This window comes from Hypomesus nipponensis, chromosome 6, assembly GCF_054491055.1.
Source record: "Hypomesus nipponensis isolate SF chromosome 6, ASM5449105v1, whole genome shotgun sequence".
Taxonomy (NCBI): Eukaryota; Metazoa; Chordata; class Actinopteri; order Osmeriformes; family Osmeridae; genus Hypomesus; species Hypomesus nipponensis.
This window is the reverse complement of record NC_140366.1, coordinates 13,091,552-13,111,207: the sequence shown is the minus strand read 5'-3', so window position 1 is coordinate 13,111,207 and position 19,656 is coordinate 13,091,552. Positions and strand designations below refer to the sequence as shown.

At 44.7% G+C, this 19,656-nt stretch overlaps 2 protein-coding genes across 2 annotated transcripts in view; one reads left to right on the top strand and one right to left on the bottom strand.

Annotated features, from left to right (window-relative positions):
- Positions 1–324: 324 nt before the first annotated feature.
- slc22a16 (solute carrier family 22 member 16) lies at positions 325–7,338 on the top strand. The gene is made up of 8 exons (XM_084700755.1): positions 325–467; positions 1,081–1,554; positions 2,112–2,229; positions 2,886–3,471; positions 4,073–4,200; positions 5,524–5,633; positions 5,750–5,849; positions 5,981–7,338. Exons 1-8 carry the CDS (start codon positions 424–426, stop codon positions 6,182–6,184), a joined length of 1,764 nt encoding a protein of 587 aa, XP_084556881.1. The 5' UTR covers positions 325–423; the 3' UTR covers positions 6,185–7,338.
- Positions 7,339–8,048: 710 nt separating this feature from the next.
- Positions 8,049–19,656, bottom strand: part of LOC146287151 (uronyl 2-sulfotransferase-like) — a 42,067-nt gene continuing 30,459 nt past the window's right edge. Inside the window, exons 4-8 of the mRNA XM_084700856.1 lie at positions 16,480–16,559; positions 16,166–16,319; positions 10,928–11,025; positions 10,618–10,775; positions 8,049–10,403 (exon numbers count right to left, since the gene is read on the bottom strand). Coding sequence (XP_084556982.1) covers positions 10,111–10,403; positions 10,618–10,775; positions 10,928–11,025; positions 16,166–16,319; positions 16,480–16,559 — 783 coding nt within the window. The 3' untranslated portion in view covers positions 8,049–10,110. The remainder of the gene's footprint in view (positions 10,404–10,617; positions 10,776–10,927; positions 11,026–16,165; positions 16,320–16,479; positions 16,560–19,656) is intronic.

Below are 19,656 nucleotides of genomic sequence, written 5' to 3'. Positions count from 1 at the left end.
CACATCTTTCCATCCTGCCATAAAATATATCATGAAAAATCAAGTCCTTTGTGTTGGGCCTCGTGGAATACCCTGAAGAGAACACCACATGGTAGGTTGTGCTGCCTATTTGTCTGACTCAATGACTGACAGTGGGGCGCACAACGACTAATTAGCATATAATGTTGATGAAATACGCTCATCATTCTCATTAACTTCCGCCCACAAGTCATGATCTAGTCATGAGTTAAAGTATACTTTTTAAAACTCACAAAAAATAGATATGTGGAGATATGTACTTTAGCGCCCCCTCTTAGATAGATATCACGGCGAGGCAACTATGTCAAATTAGATCCTTGTTCGAATCCGCTATCCGACGACCTGAGGAGCGTATTGGAGTCGCTTAAATTAGACTGTCAGATTTTCAAGTCACCTAATAGCACAATGTCAGTTGAGCGAATATTCGATGAACTTGGACACTTCAAAAGGTACTTCTATAAATCATTTAAACCATAATTTGTTAAGTGTATGGTGAATAAAATGTTCTGTTATTAGTAGCCTGAACATTTCCTGCTGTCTCGATTTCAAGAGTAGGCTATTTCTCTTGCGGACGTTAGTTTGTTCTTTGCGCTAAGAGTTTAGATATTCTTATAGCAATTTTAAGTATAACGTTGTTGCTCTGGTTTCTTTGAAATTGTTAATGTTGGTTACTAGTCTTTTTGTGGACAGACATGTCATTAGAGCTTTCAAATCTGATATTTGGGAGATATTACGCACACTGTATTTTTACTCGGTCTAAGATTCAGTCCAAACGCAACGACAGTGTTGGATGTTCCATTCTGTAAGCTACTCCAAATAAGGACAGTTAAACCAGCAAGATCAATTTTCTGGAACAACTTTATTTTGTCTTCATTACATCTTGGCGCGCTGGGAGGCATCAGTCGCCGGAAACAACAAATATATGATAATGCTCACCTCTTAAAGGTTGTGAACGCCACAACCTTTAATCAAATTGATTTGATTAAATAGATTGCACAATGATTATTGGTCCAGTGGTGAAATGTCTTTCCATTTTTGAACTCCTCTCCTCTCCCCTTCAAGGTTCCAAGCATGTTTGTACTTTGCTGCAGTGTTCCAGGCCATAGCCTGTGGAATCCACTACCTTGCATCTGTGTTTCTGGTGGAGACGCCAAGCTTTGTCTGTGCACCGCCAGGGAACCTGAGCAACGTGCTGTACCATAACCATACGGGACACACGCTGGAGGAGGTGTTACCCTTCTTCAAACCCGGGAAGGGGCCAGTGGTTGTGCTAACGTCCAGTGGTGACCAATGGGAGTTAAGCCCTTGCAGATGCGCTTTACGGATCAACCCTACGGACTTCACGTACCAATTTGATGGCAACAAGACGGTGTCAGCGTGCCGTCTCTACGTGTACGACCACAGCGAGGTGTACCAGAGCATTGTGACGGACTGGGACCTGGTGTGTGAGAGGGAATGGCTGGCCAAGCTGTGTCAGCCTACCTTCATGCTGGGAGTGTTGATTGGGGCCCTGTTGTTTGGGGACATCGCTGATAGGTAAGCTGCTCTGGAGGTATGGTTTTCAGGGCCCACCAGTCTGTTCACCAGTCAAGTGGGAATGAAATCCAGAAAGCCAGGTGAAGACTGAGGAAGAGACAGGGAGGTCAGATCAGGTCTCAGGGATTCAGTTCAGGCCCCCGAGGCTACTCCCTGGCAGCCAACATCACCACCAGCACTAATACCAAACTGAGATAGGGGGTAAAAGTGAGGGGGTTGTTAAAGAGAAAGAGAGAGAGCCAAGAAGAAATGAAGGAAAGGGAGGAGGTGTGGGGAAAAAAAAGAAAGAAATAGAGAAAGCTTGTTGTCCAAAGACTAGAGGGCACCCTGCATTTTCTAAAACTCAATCTTATGAAATACTCGTTCAGCATACCGCTCGCTCTGTCTCTCTCTGCCTGTCATTAGCCTTTTCGGTCTGTCTGTTTATCTGCCTGTCTGTCTATCTGTCTATCTGTCTGTCTGTCTGTCTATCTGTCTATCTGTCTGTCTGTCTGTCTGTCTGTCTGTCTGTCTTCACTCTCGCATCTTTCTTACACCCTTCCCTCTCTCCTCTTCAGGGTGGGCAGGAAGAGGATTCTACAGTTCACCAGTCTGGGGCAGTTCATCTTCGGTGTGTGTGTGGCGTTCACAGGAAACTACTACTTCTTCATAGTTGTCCGCTTCTTCCTCGCCATGGTGAGCAGGGGGAGGGTGGAGATGGTCAGCATCGACAAGCTTCACTAAAAAACTTTAATGGGGCTGGTCAGAGGGGGGCGGGAGCCCAATGCTTCTTAGGATTGGTTGGCTGGATCTCCTCTAAGTGAGGGAGTAGGGTGTCTTTAACTGCTGCTGACATATAATACCTACACTAGAATACTGTCATGTGTCTGTAAGGAGTACCAAGGTCTTAGTCAAGATGAAAGAAAAATCACTAGGTCACAAGGATCTCTTTCACATACAGTTGGCACTTTTCTCTCTCTTTTTCTTTCTCCCCTTCTTCACTTTCTCTCTTCCCCCCTCCTGTTTCTCTCTCCCTCTTCTTCTTCTCGTCCTTCCTCCTGTCTCTCTATCCTTTGCCCTCTTTTCCTTTTTTCTCCCTTTCCTTTCCTCTCAGTTTTCTAGTCCTTTCTAGTACTCCTTTCCCCACTTTCCTCATCCAGACCTGCAGCTGTTGGCATTCATCACAACACTGCCCACAACACTTTAATCACACAGTTTGTTATTGCTGGACTTTGACTAACTGACCAAGTCTGTCTGATTTTATACCCCATTCCCCTCACCCCCCCCCCCCCCATACTCCATCCCCCTTGCACACACCCCTCATACCCCACCCCTCACACACACCTCTGCAGGTATCCAGTGGTTACCTGGTGGTGGTGTTTGTCTACGTGACTGAGTTCACCGGTAACAAGGTGCGCACGTGGACCTCCATGCACGTGCACGCTGCTTTTGCCGTGGGAATCATGGTGGTGGCCCTGGTGGGCTACCTGGTCCGGGTGTGGTGGGTCTACCAGATCATCCTCTCCGTCTGCACCTCCCCCTTCCTGCTCTGCTGTTGGATGTTCCCAGAGACGCCCTTCTACCTGATGGCAAAGGGCCGCATCCAGGACACCCAGGTCCTGTTGGACATCATGGCCCGCTTCAACGGTCTGGAGTCTGGGCTGAAGGCCACAGACCTCCTGACCACGGAGGATCAGGCCTCTGGGGAAAAGGAGGCTATGCTTGAATCTGGGCCTGGGTCTGAGGCTGGGCCAAAGTGTGAGTTGGGGTTGCCTGAGAGGAAGCTGAGCATCCTGGATCTGTTTGGCACTTGGAGGATGGCTGGCAGAACGCTGACGGTGTGGGCCATCTGGTTCATTGGCAGCCTGGGCTACTATGTGTTCTCCCTGGGCTCCGTCAACCTTGGGGGGAACCAGTATATCAACCTATTCCTGGCTGGTGAGTACAGATAGGGGCTGACTCAGGTACAGCTAGGGGTAATGTGTTCAGCATGAACCTGGTGGTGATGATGATATGTGTTTTTTTACATTGCATTGTGGGTTCCCTGAATTGTTGCATTGACAGACCCGCCAACATGAACAGACTAGACTATATTGGCAGACTAGCCTACATTGACAAAGTAGACTAAATTTACAGACTAGCCTACATTGAAAAAGTAGTAACTTAAATTGACAGTGTAATTGTTAAACACATTATGAGTTTGGAAGACAGTACACTGACCCTTTCCTCAGTGTCTAAAAATAAATGTTGCAGACTGTTGCGTAATCCTATCAGATATACCCTTCCAACAGCAGGCTACAGGAGCTGTTTCCTAGACAGGCCCCAAAGCCCTTTACCATTGCTGCTCTTTTCAATCATTGTACAAATCAGGGCTGAAACTCTGAAATGCCAGCAGCAAGCAACACATTCCTTGTCAGTCAATTTACAGCAACAGCTGTCTCCCTGACAGCTGCCACCAGACAGAAGGTCTGTGTGTCACCCAGTCTTGCCATCTCCTTACCTCTCCTCCCCTCGCCACTTTATGATTTGCTGTCTACAGGTGCGGTGGAGTTTCCCTCCTATATGATTGGCTGTTATGCCATGGACCGGGTGGGCAGGAAGAGGACGTGTGCCCCAGCTCTGCTCCTCAGTGGGATTGCCTGCATGCTTATCATTGTGGTGCCAAATGTACGTACAGTGTGTGTGTACGTAGGTACATACACTTCTGTGTGTGTGTGTTTTTGTATAGGAAACAATGTGACAAACAACAAATACCACAAAGACTAACAAAAGCACAATAATTAATATCCTTTAACAGACTATGATATCAGATCTTCTCACCTCATCCGTTCATGCCCAGATCCATATCTAACCTCTAACACACTGGAGCTACAGATATTGTAATGTTATACCTTGGTCAGAATTCCATAGTGTGTACAGCCATGGCCAAAGGTGTTGGGAGCGACATACATTTTGTGTTTGCAAAGCTTGCTGGGCCTTGGCATAAAATGACTGCTAACATAATTTCAGTGAGTCATATCATCAGCACAGGGGAAAGTGTGAACTAGTTCTAGCCAGGTGAAATCACTCTATCATGCTGATTGGATTTTAAGAGCAGATTGACTGCTGTAAAAGAGGGGACTATTTGCTTATATTGAACATTTTCGACCCCTAAAAGCTTAAAAATATGAAATGTGCCTTGTTGTATTCCAGTGTTCAGTAGAAACATGTGAAAACATTTTCCTCAAATACTGAACCAGCAAACTTTGCAAAACACAACATTTGTCATTGCCAAAACTTATGGCCACGACTGTATGCGTTCTGTGATATACGCAGGTGCGTGTGTGTTTAGGTGCTGGTGGTTTTCTGTGTGTTGGATATGAGCCATAACTCCCAAATAAAAAGTGCCTTTGACCCCAGAAAACCCAGAGCAAACAAAACCAGTGAGCAAGCATCAGGATGTCATCAGTTGAAAATAAAGGCTTCCAGGGCAGGAGATACATAGAGAGAAAGAGAGAATGGTTAATCAATTACAGCCGTCTTGAGCAAATATGAGCAAAAACTTGGTCTGTGGTCTAAAAAAGATCTCACAGGATATATTTGTATTACATGGTGTGTAGGAGTATAGTATATCTTATCAAATGGATTGTTTCAGTTTAGATGGACACCAATTTGGGCCCAGGTTGGCTTTAGGTTGGCTGTATGTTTTTGCTTCGTAGCTGGTACTAGGCTACTGCTGGGTCTGGAGTCTGTGTCTGTAGCTGGCTGAGTTTTGACCCTTCAGCTGTGTGTGGGATGGCTTGAGGAGATCCCAAGGTACAGTGCTCTTTCTGCTGACATAAAACACAGGCACACACACAGACACACAAACCTATGCCGACATGGATATGCATTCACACAAGCACATGCATGCATACACACACATTGGTTGTATTTATAGTGTTATCTTTATCCCCCCTGTCCCTCACCCTATCTTTCTCCCTCCATTGTTGTCTCCATTCTGCTCTCCAGGAAATACAGGTGTTAGCCATCATTCTCAATATGACAGGCAAGTTTGCCATTGCCATCGCGTTCGGACTTATTTACCTGTACACCTGTGAGCTCTACCCTACCGTCATCAGGTACTGTACACACACACACACACACACACACACGTCTCTTAAAGACATACATACTCCAGTAGTCGACTACCTTGCACACCGTATGATGGTGGTCATGTGTGTGTGTGTGTGCCCAGGTCCCTTGCGGTAGGCAGTGGCAGTATGATGTGTCGTGTGGGCAGTGTGGTGGCTCCCTTCTGCGTGTACCTGGCCGACATCTGGTTGTTCTTACCTCAGGTACCCTCCTCCACCTCAGGCACCAGGTGCTTGTCACTAGGTATAACTCACACGGTCTCTGGTTGAATATTGAACTACTGTAATAAAATGTAATAGCACATTCCTGTTTTTATCCCTTATCTTATCCCCAGTTGATTGTGGGGGTCCTTGCGTTCATTATCGGTGTGATGACCTTCCTGCTACCAGAGACCCTGGGGGAGCCCCTCACCACCACCCTGGAGGAAGCTGAGGCCCTGGGACGCAAGCCCAGCAAGAGGAGCCCTCACCTGGGCATCACAGACCCAGAAGATGGAGTAGAGATGATCCAGAGCTCCAACCAGCAGATCAAGGCCTGAGCTGTCAGCCAACCAGGAACAGAGAGAGAGAGAAGGAGAAGGAAAGAGAGGACATTAACATAGAGGGCGCCAAAACAATTGAAATGGGGAGTAGAGAGATTTATCAAGAGAGATTTATACAAATGGAAACAAATAAAACGAATACAAAGTACGCTCAGGATCCCACCAAACAACTTCTCTTTTGGATACTAAAGAAAACTTTCAGATGAAATATATATTTTTACATCGGCCCAGTCACCAATTATTGAGCAGGGACCCTGGAGCCCAGATTGCTGTTGCCAGGGACGACGGAGCGCGAGCAGTTCCGCTGTTCGACAGATGCCACAGATGTGCAAGTTGTGTGCCTTAGCGTCATAGCAACAAGGGAATTTACAAACAGCATGAAGACAATCAGTTACAATCAGTATTTGTGTGTGTGTGTAATGAAGAAAGTGAGACTGGTGTGAGTCTGTGTGTGTCTGTGTTCTTACAGTGGCACAAGTAAACTGACAGGTGATTAGATGACTGCTTCTCTACAACTATCATGTGAATAGATTTCGGTGGCCATTTTGAAGAAGAAAAAAACACGCATAAATGCGTAACAAGGTACTAGCTATAGAATCTCAGGGAATCTATTGGGCAGGATCTCACTGTGATGTAATCCTTAATATTCTCACTGTCCATCAGTGTTGTTTACCAATAATTTAAGATGAGCTATTGTGTGTTTATTGTGTGTAATTGGGTCATCTGAAAATATCCAAGCTATATACTGGTGTACATATTTAATGCAATACTGTATTAAACTTACATGTTTAATACAGTACATTGGGGAAAGATCCATTGCTGTATTATTTTGTTAAAATAATTCTTGCTTCCAACATGTACAGCCTGCGTGTATAAGGACCATATTTTGGACCAAATACAGTGATTATTAACCCATTGAAAAAACAACAGTTTTAGACAATTATATTAAATCTGTCACCTATCTTATGGAAATGTCTTTGACTCAAGGCACCAGTCTGTTTAGTCTTACAATCAGTGAAGTGGTTGTTGATATGTATTTTTGTACTGATGTAAGTTTAATTATACTGTATCTTTATTTGTTGAAAGAAATCAAAATAAAATGCCTAATGTGTCCTTGTTGGAGTATATAAAACCAAAACTTCACACCTTCAGACTTTCACTGCAAAATGTTATACTTTATCTGTTGGTCAATTCTAACATCAGAATTGGATGTACGTGGCCTTAGACAGACTGAGGGAATTATCTCTGGTGTTTGTATGTGTAGGGATATGTAGTGTTTGTGTGGTAAACCAATTCACTTGCACAAACACAAGTGATTGAGTTACAGTATAGATAAAAAGATAGAGTTTGATCTACAGCCTGCTAAACTTGCACGCACACACGCAAACACACACACACACACACACACACACACACACACACACACACACACACACACACACACACACACACACACAATGAAAAGATGATACAGATATGGTTCAAAAATAATTACAGGTCTACAATGGCCTGCACATAACTAAACTTCAATCTGGGGTGGGAGATTATGCCCCCTGCTGGTCATTTTAAGAGTTACTTCCCAGTAACACATTCCAAGCCCTGGATTATGTGTCCTCCAATAGTTATACTCATCCAATAGAATGATTTTATCTCATTCAATCTCCTACTATTACTCTCCAGGTGGTGTAGCAACTGTAAGGAAGGCTGTATCCTTAACTTAACTACCCGTTGAATAGATGTTAGTAAAGTAAATGCTTTTAAGTCAATAAACTTCATGTAAAGAAATAATTGTGGAAAGAATATTACGTACAAAAATGCTGTTTCATTCTCTGAGATTTGAAAAAAAAGAGGAGACGGTAACTGCAATTGTTAGCAGATTTTTATTTTCAAAACGGAGAAAACAATAGACTCTGTTGTAACCTAGTTTCACTAATCCGTAGCTGTTTCAGTTCATTTTGGACTCATTTCTGTAAGAACCAGAATAGGCTTCTTTGCTGTAAGATCCCAACATATTTAACGGTCGTAATAAAACATTTTCTTTCCTGAGAAGCTTATATGGAATTTCTGTGAATACATAATAATAAATTAAACTGTTGAAAAGAGAATGTTAAAAACACAGACAGGATAATGAAAAATAGACATGCCTATATTACACCATAAGGGTTGCATGTCAAATATACTGTACTAATGTCTGATAGGAGCTTAATGACTGTTGTTCTTGCAGGGTACAGATACATGTGCTGACACTGTTGGTTAAGAAAAAGAAGACAGTGGATCTGGAGACAGCAGGGATCCATGACAACCACCAGTCCCATTCCATCTCCTTAGTTATCAGAGTTATTATGGGTAGGTAGATTTATTGATTGGTTCCAGAAAAACCAAGAGAGAGTTTTTTTTAATTTAGGAGTGGCTACAAAAAAAACAATCTTGTATGAAAGGAACTTGGATGTGATCAAAGCACAGTATAATACACATATTATGCTGCTAACATAATACTTAAAATAAACAACAATATTTTTTCTGGTCATTTGCAGATGTTTAACGCTTTGGATTAATCAGGCCTTCATGGTTTGACCAGTTTTTGGAGATAAATTATTGTATGCTATGTGTTAATGGAACTATAACCAAATGTTCCATGTTTATGTCAATGGTCGGTCCAAAAATATCATCTTGGCGTCGCTTTACATTGAAGGTTACACTAACTACCATGTAACTAAATAGCAATACTAATAGTTACAACATTAGTTACATAGGATGTAGTAACACTTCATTACGGTTGAACTTGATATGGGGGACCTTGGGCTTGCAGGAGTAAGTGGATGTTAAAATTTATCTTGTTTTGGTGACACAACCTTCAACTTAACCTTTTACACCTTTTCGTTCCTGTGCCTTCTTACACTTGTTGTAATTTATACCACTTGATACAACTTAATTACATCGCGATTACTATGTACTAACACAATTAATGTAACCTTACTGTAAAGTCTTGCCATCATATTAATTAGAGATTCACTTAACCTGTTTGGACCCCTCTCATTTTTTGCATTTGCTAAATCTCAACTTTCAGTCTTATTACACTGTCAGTGACAAATACTAATTTCAGAATCCAATCATAGGCTCACAATTTGAATTCTCTGAATTCATAGATAAGTGCTCCTCTGCTTACAGTTGAACCCTCATAAGTTATCCACAAGTACACAGATATTTATCACAAACTATAGCTGAATTGATCCAAGTCACCCCCACATGTTCCACCCATGTGAGGAATGGACTCTTCCAATCTGGGTTCATGTGACAACAGAGACCCAAGAAGTGAGGTTTGGCACTTTAAGAAGTCCTGGATGACTGTTAAACAGCATTCAAGGTTTGGTTGTAGTCACATGTAAGGACACGTCCCTACTACAGGATGGAAGGTGAAGAAGAATGAAAGGGTTGATGAGGTTGAGGAAGACCTGGAACTACTTCTACTGCAGCAAGTCCCCTGTCTCAGGCAGTCTCCCACCCCCCCTCCCCTCCTCCCCAACTCTAGAAAATACTTCCTAAAACACCTCCATATATTTTATTCATATCTCACCTGGAGATTGATCCACCAACTGGGACAGCCTCTTGGATCAAACAAATACAAAAACTAAGGAGACAAAAACAATGGATCTTTGAAGAAAAAAATATTTCCCATTATTCTAGTCAATATTTAAATATGGCAGTTTGTCCAGCTGCCCACCCACTGCCGCGGTCCTCAATGGCAAGCGGAGAGTCCAGGACAGATGCAACAAGGAGCCCGTAAAAACACGGGCATCAGAATCCACACACCCCCAACCTCATTTCCTCTTCCTGTTGGGAATGCTGACAGACAGGGCATATCCCCACCCCTTCCTGCCACCTCCAGCTAATCGCAGCTCTTTCCACAGGCACCGTGGCAACACTCATGGCTGCACCAACCAGCTGTTGGCGTCCTCCAGGTCGGCCTCCAGCTCCTCGTCCTCGTCCAGGGGCTCAGGGGTGTGGAACTCCAGCTCTCTCAGAAAGGAAGCCTGGTGGGCGGGGGGGCGCGAGATGGACTTGAGGCCGATCTTCTTCTTCATGAGGTGGAACTGGTCACGTATGAAGTTGTAGAAGTCGTACTCGTAGCGCATGCGGTGGTAGAGGACCTGCAGCGCCTCCAGGGTGGGCGTGTGCTTACGGACTGTGCCTGTCATGTTCCCCATCTTCCTGTAGTCTGCAGGAAGGGGCGGAGACAAGAGGGAGACAGCGGGAAATGAGTGAAGTGCGGGTTAAATGAGAAAGCATGAGATGAGGAAACAGGCCCACTAATGACGAAACAGAAAAACGCAAATGGCTGTGAACTACCCCTTTCTCGGCCAAAACTATTTAGAATTGAGGAAAATCAACATTCTTTCAGTCTTGCTCTGTATGTGTGTGTATGTGTGTACCTGGGCTCTTGTAGATGCCCAGCACACCAGAGAAGTAGTGAGGTAGGAGTCTCTCCAGCAGGAGCAGCACATCTTCCAGCTCCTCCAGGATCCCCACCAGCAAGAAGTTCTCTACAACGTTCTGCTTGGCCCTCTCCAAAGCCCACACTCCTGGTTCCCTGCGAGAGGGAGAGAGACAGAGAGACAGGGAGATTGTGAGGGAAAATGATGTGTAATCAGCACAACATGAAAACATTTTTCATATTTATTCTCTATTATTTCATCTGAAGACATGACTTCATCATGGACCTGACCATGCAGGTTGTAGTACCTGCACTGTGGGTGTTGTCCACAGAAATACGGGATGATGTAGAAAAGTCTTGGGTTCGAGCATTCTGGGTAATTCTCCAGGATGCACACGTTAATGTCCTGAAGGATTAAGATTAGCACAGAAATCCAAGTCAAACAAACCATAAGTTTTGTTGGTCTTACTTATTGACACACACAGTACACCCACTTCTAAGGGTTATGGTTACTAATGTGAAAAAGTTATGAATTCTGAATATTGGTAAACAAAGTAAATGTTTCCAGTAAAGGTCAGCGCCAAACCACTGCTCAAGGTTTGCAACCAACCCTTGATGCAACATTACATCTTTTTCCCTAGGGGGAGCTTTTTACCTTAAAGATGAATGTAGTTAAAAGGAAGAACTTCAGTTAATTTAAATGTGGATCATGAAATAATAAGCTCTCTGAAGATTTTCTATCAAAGTATAATATCAAAGCAGACATGATGTCATATAGGTCTACATGATGAAGGGCAGCAAAGAGAGAGAGAGAGAGAGATAAAGAGAGAGAGAGAGAGAGAGAGGGAGGGAGAGAGTAAAAAGTAAAAAAAAGTGGGGGAAAAGAGAGGTGAAGTCAACCAGTCTGTACATATGAAAAGTGTGTGTGTGAGAGCGAGAGAGAGTGCAAGTGTGTGTGTTTGTGTCAGTAACACAAACCCAAGAGTCAATGCCATGTCAGGTGACGTAAGCTTTATAGATGGCAACCATGCCTGAGCAACATAACAAAAACATGTGAAAGAGCGACAGCACACACACACCACACACACACACACACACACACATAAACTTAACTGTAGCTGTGCAAGTGTGTCTGGGGAATAGGGTGTTGACAGATGAACAGTGAAAAAGTAGTATGAGGTCTGGTGAGAGGGTCGGTTCTCAGAAAATGAGCCTGGCCTCACTTTTACATGGAAAAGGATCATTGGTCAAGTTAACCACCCAAGCGAAGATACTCCATCACAGAGGATAAGCCATGCCAGACAGAACCAGAGGCCCAGGACCTCCTAGCCTTGGTAAGGCCTAGAGAGAGAGCCTGTTTCTGGGGTGAAAGGAGAGGGGCCATGGGGTAAGAGCTTGGGTGACTTGGAGTGAAAGGACCCCACACTGAGAGGAGCATAATGTTCACAGAAGTTCACACACACACACACACACAATGGGAGGTATTCACCATCCTTCGACACCACGCATTTATTAAAAGTTTTAATATGAGTAGTATTTCCATTTCAACATGGATCCAGGCAGTAGGTGCCCTCCAGCCCTTTTCTCAGACTGCTGGCTAGCTCCAGCTAATTAATAACAGTCCTGCTTGTCACGCATATTAAAAAACTTAAGAGTAACGATTCATGTGTCACCTTGGCCTCTGACTTCACTGTCTGGTCCGAAACACACATTAATGACACTTAGATTACTTACTGTACACACACGTGCACACAGACACACACAAACATGTATACACACACAGGCAGACACATACACACATAAGCTAATACAGTCGATGAAGGGGGCAGTAGACGGAGAAGGTGCCAGAGAGAAAAGACAGAACTACAATGTTCAGGAAACACAGCTATGATGACATCAGTGTGGTTGCAGGATGTGTGAGGCTCTCTCCTGGTGAGTCACAGGACCCTGGGACACCTATGAGCAGCACTGTTAACATCTGGTCACTCTCTAGACCCGGCTCAGTCACAGACCTGCAGGAAACATCTGCTTTACCCAAGCACACCTGACCGAACAGCTCTCTGTCACCACGAAAACCACACACACACAAATAACAGCACTGAAACATCAGGATAGAAAAATGGAGAGAAAAAGAACAAGGATAGTGAGAGAGAGAGACTGGAGAACACTAGAACCAACATTCTCAAAGGAGACAGAAAATCTAAAGAAAAGGCAATTTATAGAAATCAGGTTTCCAATGCGGCTTTCTAATGCAGAGCTGTAATTGTCATTGCTCTCCACCAGGGGATGCAAAGTCCCTGCCCCAAAACAGACCAACGAGATGGAGAGATGGTCTCATTTAAGCCAACTGCAACACACTCCACTGTTCTTTATCCAAATTCCTTTTGCTTCTTTCTCAGAAAAACATTTGTACGGATGTTCTGCAACGGTAGTTTGATGGAGTCTCAGGTGGGAGAGTATGTCTGTCTGAAAGAACAGAGCAACTGGGACTACCCCTTAAATGGAGCATTTGTAGAACACAAGAATGTTTTGCATCAGACCACATGAATGATTCTAGTACAAATACTGCTCTCTCCATCTGTGCCCCATCCTCTTTCTCCCTCTCTCCCTCCCTCCCTCCCCTCTCTTTCACTCATCCTCCCTTTCTCTCACGTACAAACATTCTTACACACAAACAACACACTAACACACGGCGTGAGGATTACAGAAGTCCCACCCCCCCCCAAGTCAGACTTAAACACCCCAACACGTCCCACCCTCCACTCTCCACTAGCCAACATTTCATAAACAACTGATTAGATTCTGGAGGCAAAGCTGTTTCTCAAATCGGCCAGAAACATAGACACAGGAAGTCACACTTGTGATTGTGATCTCACCCCCTTACACACACACACACACACACACACACACACACACACACACACACACACACACACAAACACACACACACACACACACACACACACACACACACACACACATAAACACACTTGGACCCCTGCTAAGCATGCCCCAGCCTCTTGTGTGACACCAGATACAAGCCCTACCCACGGTCTAGGGACCTCTGACAGGCCAGTCACGCTCATTTATACAAAGCAATGCAGACACACACACACACACACACATACACTTTCACTCTTGTGATGGACAATGCCCACTCCGTGCTTGAACAAAGGGAAACCCATTAGTATTGGAAAGGTGCCTCCACACAGTCACTGGTCCAATTCAGTTCAAGATTAATGTTCCATTCATTTCTGAGGTGCCTGGAACTCTGTCTGAACTGCTGCTCATTTGAGTGTGTGTGTGTGTGTGTGTGTGTGCATATGGGGAGGAGGAGTCCATTCAATTGTCTATCTGTGTGGGGGTAGGGGGTGTGGGGCTGGGAGTGGTTTGGTAGTAGTAGTGGCAAGTGAAGTGCTCAATGTTTCCATCACTGTTCAATAAAAGGTAGTAAAAGTATCAGACCATCCTCTTCTTGGTTGTTAACTGGTGTGTCATGACATGGGGACGGCTTTCTGCCAGGGCATAATCCTTCAGGAGTGTATATATATTTATACTGTATGCGGGAGTGTGTGTTTGCACACCTGCTTAACTGGGAGCATTTCAGGTTAGTGTTGGTGTTGGCACAATATGTCAACACTTATCCTTCCCTCAATTGTCTCTCTCTCTGTCACTGCGAGCGTGTCCTTGAGTTTGTGTGTGTGTCTGAGAGTGTGTGTGCTCAGAGGGAGTGTCCACTTTAGACATGTTTCAGTAACACGTGCATTAGGAGTTGTTCCTCAGTCAGGACATAGACAATTGTTTCCCAGACACCTTCTCTCCTCACTCCTCTACACACTAACACTCAGAGCCTGCTCCTCTCACACACCAGGTACTCCTGCTCTCCTCTCCTCTCATCTCGCCTCTTCTCGTCTCCTCCTGTCCTTTCCTCTCCTTCCCTACTCCTATCCTATCCTCTCCTCTCCTCCTCCCCTCTCCTCTCCAAGGGGAGGGGGGGTCTGAAACAGTGTGACGTAGTAGACCACGTAAATATAGACACACACACACACACACTCAAACACAGGTAAGGCAGCCAAAGTACCACATTATCCTAAGCAAGAGAGGCCTCTTGTGCTGCATAGTTTAATAACTCAACTCACGTGATCCTAACCTCCAGGGGCCCTCAGCAGAACTTAATTACACACAGTCAAACTCTAGACAGAACTACATCCACTGTTTGCAAATGTTTTATGGCTGTTGTGGAGTATCTTTGACAACGCAGGGGAGTCTGTGAGTGTGTACATGCATACGATGCAGTTATATAATAATTTGTGGCAGCGCTCTTAAAGAATGGCATTTGTTCACGTGTGTGCACGTGTGTGTGTGTGTGTGTGTGAGAGACTCTATGCATGACTGGGGAGCAATAAGGAGAATTCCTCATCTGTGTTGGCGCACTACGTCTGCTCCCAGCTTATCTCAAGCACCTCACCACTAACCATACAGCACACATTACCTTCACACCCTCAGTCATTGTAAAGTAAGACTCTATTCAACTCACATGAATCAGATATCAATGACAGTTTCAGTGTACACAGTGAGGCAACATTTGACATGAAAAGGGATAAATGATCAGCCATAACATAGTGAGTGTGCTGCAGGGGTAAACACAGCCCCAGGTCTACATGTTCCAGACAGGGAGTCTGTCATTTAAGAGTCAAGTCTGTAATTGAGTCTTTCGTAGACTAATCAGGCAAAAGCTGTGGGCTGGTAGCCGCCTGCCTCACTATAACCCTCATCACTCCTCCCTTCCACCATCTGCTCCTCTCCTCTCCTAACCGTCATCATCCCTACTCTGCCACCATCTGTACCATCACACCATCACAGCTCCAAGACTTACGGTTGTTACGCTGTTACATGTACAAATAAATCTCCAGTTTTGAGAAATCTTGTTGACGCAGAGTGAAAGACAAGTTGTGTTGGGTCACCTTTTCAGAAGACATCCTGTTTCCTTATGAAAAGTAGTGAAAAGTAGTAGAACTCCTGTGGAATCATCCCAAGCACACTCATGACTCATGGCTCCGGAACATCAAGATATGACTCACTGGGGTTAAGGCTTCAGCCTCAACTGACTAACAACCAAACAGACTGAAACAAAAGTGAGCATGTTTGAATCTCCCTCTGGTATTCTACACCTCGATGTCTATGTTCTGAATGACTGGGCTTTGGGGTATTGAGGCTCAGATGTGAAACATGACGATGAGACAGAAACGGATGAACGGAGTGATGGATGGACGGATGTACAGGATGGCTGGGTAGATGGATAAAGGATTTACAGGATGGCTGGGTGGATGGATAAAGAATGTGCAGGATGGCTGGGTGGATGGATAAAGGATGTGCAGGATGGCTGGGTGGATGGATACAGGATGTACAGGATGGCTGGGTAGATGGATAAAGGATGTGCAGGATGGCTGGGTGGATGGATACAGGATGGTTTGGTGGACGGATCAATGTACAGAAGAATAGATGAATGGCATGATGGACAAAGGACGACTAAGGATGAGTCTCACCAGGTATCTCTCATCATCCTTCATCCCTGGCGTGCGGATCAGGTGGTTCTGCTCGCCCCGCCAGTCACCAAAGCGTCGGAAGAAATAATTGGAGAGGAAGCGGTTGATTGGGTCTCTGATGATGTTGATGTACACTGGCTGTTCTATTCGAAATCTGGGACACATGGACAGACAGACATGTTCACCCTTTATCCCTATAGAAACAGTACTGGTATTTTCAAATATTCAACATTGCACTGTCCAAAACTGTATTTGGGAGTTACAAAGGCGAGTTTGATGGATTCTTGTCAGGCTAGTGATGTTTCTATGGTTACCTGGTGAAGTTGAGGAAGTGGACATGTCTGGTGTACAGGAAGGGTTGGGGAATGTTACTGATGTTCTTCATAAGATCCACCTGAAATACACACACATTCACATCAGTCACAGACTGTTCGAGAAAGTACTAGAAAAGGATTCTCTTCTGAAGACAAGTTCTCCCACGGAATGCTTTAAGAATAACCTCTAGTCTACTTCTCTGTGAACTGTTACCCTGAACGCTGGAGGATGTTTGCACGGATGATGGCAGATCTATCGTGTAATCGTGTTTCACGTCTATGTGGCGTAATCAGAGTTCCCCCGCCCAGCTTGCCAGGTGCTGGCGTCACCACGGTGAAATACGACCCATCACACTCCTAGATGATTGTATTAACGAGAGTTAAGCCACACCACATGTTCTTGCTCGGTGCCACAGCACTGTTCCTGGAGCCTGGACTGGAAACATGGACAGTACAAGACATCCACCCCAAATACTGTCCTCAGGTTTCAGAATGGGAGGAAAACACAAGGTAGAAGACGACAAGTGAACTGTTTGAGTTCTGCACACAAGCCGTGTCTAATCTGCGCTCCAGCGTGGGTTCTTGTTGCATGAAGGGATGTGACATTGATATATTTTACAGTTCCAAAATTGCATTTTGTTTTAGTTTCTAACTGACTGGGACCAAGTAAATAATCTTAATGAACCTGACCTTGCGTCATAGCTGCTCATTCTTGGATAGTTCCAGTGATCTATGTATACATGATGTACACAGGCAAGCCAGTTTATCTAAGGCCCAAGTTAAGCTCTGGATAGCCTCCTTTTCACCAATATCCAGAATATTTCCACTCACTCTCTCCTGTCTTCCTTGGGGTCTCTTATTCTCATTCTTTCTCTCTCTCCATCGCTGTCTCTCATAACAGTTCTACTTCAAATAAATACCTTTTTTACCTTCTAACTCCCTTCCCCTTTCTTTGCCTCTCACTCTGTCTCTTTCCATTCTCCCTTCCCTCCTTTTCTACAGAGAAATCTTTACAAAGCTAATACTAGTCCAGACCAATTAGCTCAGTGTTTATCCCTCCCTCCTCCCTACTTCCTCCACAAAAGTCCAGCCCCATAGGGCTTTTGGCTGACGTCAGGGCACTAAACAAGTTTGGGTTGATTTAAGGGAAACGACAAGGCTGCCCAACACCCCCTCTCCTGTTAGTGTGACTCGCCCCGTCCACAACGGTTGGCCAATCCCCCTGTCATTTAGGAAGGGAGGAGGAGGGCGGGATGGGGGGAGAGAGTGAAAGTAGAGGATAGTGTGGGATTCCAGGCATACTTCCTCCCTCCACATCCCTACCCTCATCTCCTCTCTTCCTGAGCATACGGCCCCAAGGCTTCCTCACAGGGCCCATCAGACGGCTGGACTGGGGGTGGGAGGGGGAGGCAAGGGGAGGAGGAGAGGAGTGTAAATAGAGTGAAAGCGACTGCAGCTCTGCTCCACCCCCCACTCTGTAATCTCCTCAAATCTCCTTCCTCCCTTCACCTCATCCATTTAAAGATGAACAAACATGGACAGGCTCTCGCCTTATCTCCCCCTTCACCCCAAATCTACCTCCCTCTTTCTCCTCACCAATTCAACTACATCATGCAATAGTATGTTCTTTCAAAACAAGAGTCTTGATTCAGAGTTAATGACTAGGCTTGTGGAAAACGTTAAGGTAATCAATGAACTGCATTGTAGCTATGGTATATGTTCGTCTACTTGTCCAAAGCAGAAGCGAGCTTCTTGGTGTTTGCGTACATGTGGTCGGTGTTTAGAGGAACAGAAAGCCTCTGGCAAAGTCACGTCTATTTGCTGGTTGTTTGTGAGAGACTGATGATGTAGAATTCCACTTAACATAGAGCATTTATTAAAGACTTTGTGATGCCATTTCTGGATGAATCATAAACCTCTCTCTTTCGGTCAAAATGTGTTGCCCTAGTACAGACACACAGTCAGGACATTATGCTCTGAGAGTACATGGGGGAGAGATAGACAAAGAGAGAGACAGACAGAGAGTGAGGAGAGAAAGAGAAACATAGAGAGAGAGAGAGGGAGAGTGATGAGGGGGACTGTGCCCGGTTGGCTAACCAGGCAGAGAGCTTCAGTTCAGGGCAAAGCCATTAGCAGACCACTAGCTGAGCCAGCAGGATAACAGCCCTACACTTGGGTCCAGACCCAGCTAGACAGAGGCTAATGAGACCAGTCTCTAAACTTAGGGCAGTGTGTTTGTGGATCTGCATAAATCAACACATGCACTTGCACATACACACACACACACACGCACACTCACTCATAGTGGTAAAATGTTGAAGGGTCATTCAGTTTTATGTATTTTTTCTTTCTTTTTCCAGAATCCTAATGACTATAATGGAACTTTGACAGTACACAGCCATGCTTTCAGATTTGATGAATGAGTAAACAAGTTGCTGATTAAATATTAGCTTCAAATATTTACTCCAAATCCAATCGGTCAGTAACGGTCATGAATGTGTAGCTGGCGACTCAGAAGTGGTTTGAAATAACTATCAACAGTTTTTCTGTAGTACACTTCAATGCTAATGGAAAAGTTCAGAGGAGGAGAAATGGTTCGGTTTGGTTCACACCACAGAGGCACACACCAACTCACTTCCTCCTTGGGCTTCCTAAGAAAGCCGGATGGTGTAGTCTAAAGTGAATGAATGAGAAAGTGGGCGGCCAGAGTAGTTTATAAAAGGTTACATGAGCATGTTTATTGGTTTGGCACTGTTGGAGGATGCCTTGGAGGGGTCCTACAGGGCTGACCACAGAGCAGGTGTGTGCTGTTGGAGTAACTCTGTTCAAATCTGTCCTCTACCCATCTTACCCACAGAGCACCGAGAATGGAGGTTTCTATGTTTAGTTTAGGAGGAGGAAGGAGGACAGAAAGTGGTGTTTTGAATCCCATAGCATTAGCGCGGTTTTTAGCCATGTTTCATCGACGTTGGCATTTGTATTGGCATTTCCCCAGGCACGGCCTGGCCTTTCAGCACTTCTCAGAAGGGTACAGATTTAAACGAAAGAAGCCCTTCCTCTATAAAGCCTGTTTATGTGCTTAAGATGCTCCTGGAAACAATAAAGAGTTTCCCCATCTGTTCTTTTGTTCTTTCTTCCCATTCCTAGAGAGGCTAAATAGGCCAGATCAGCTTGAAG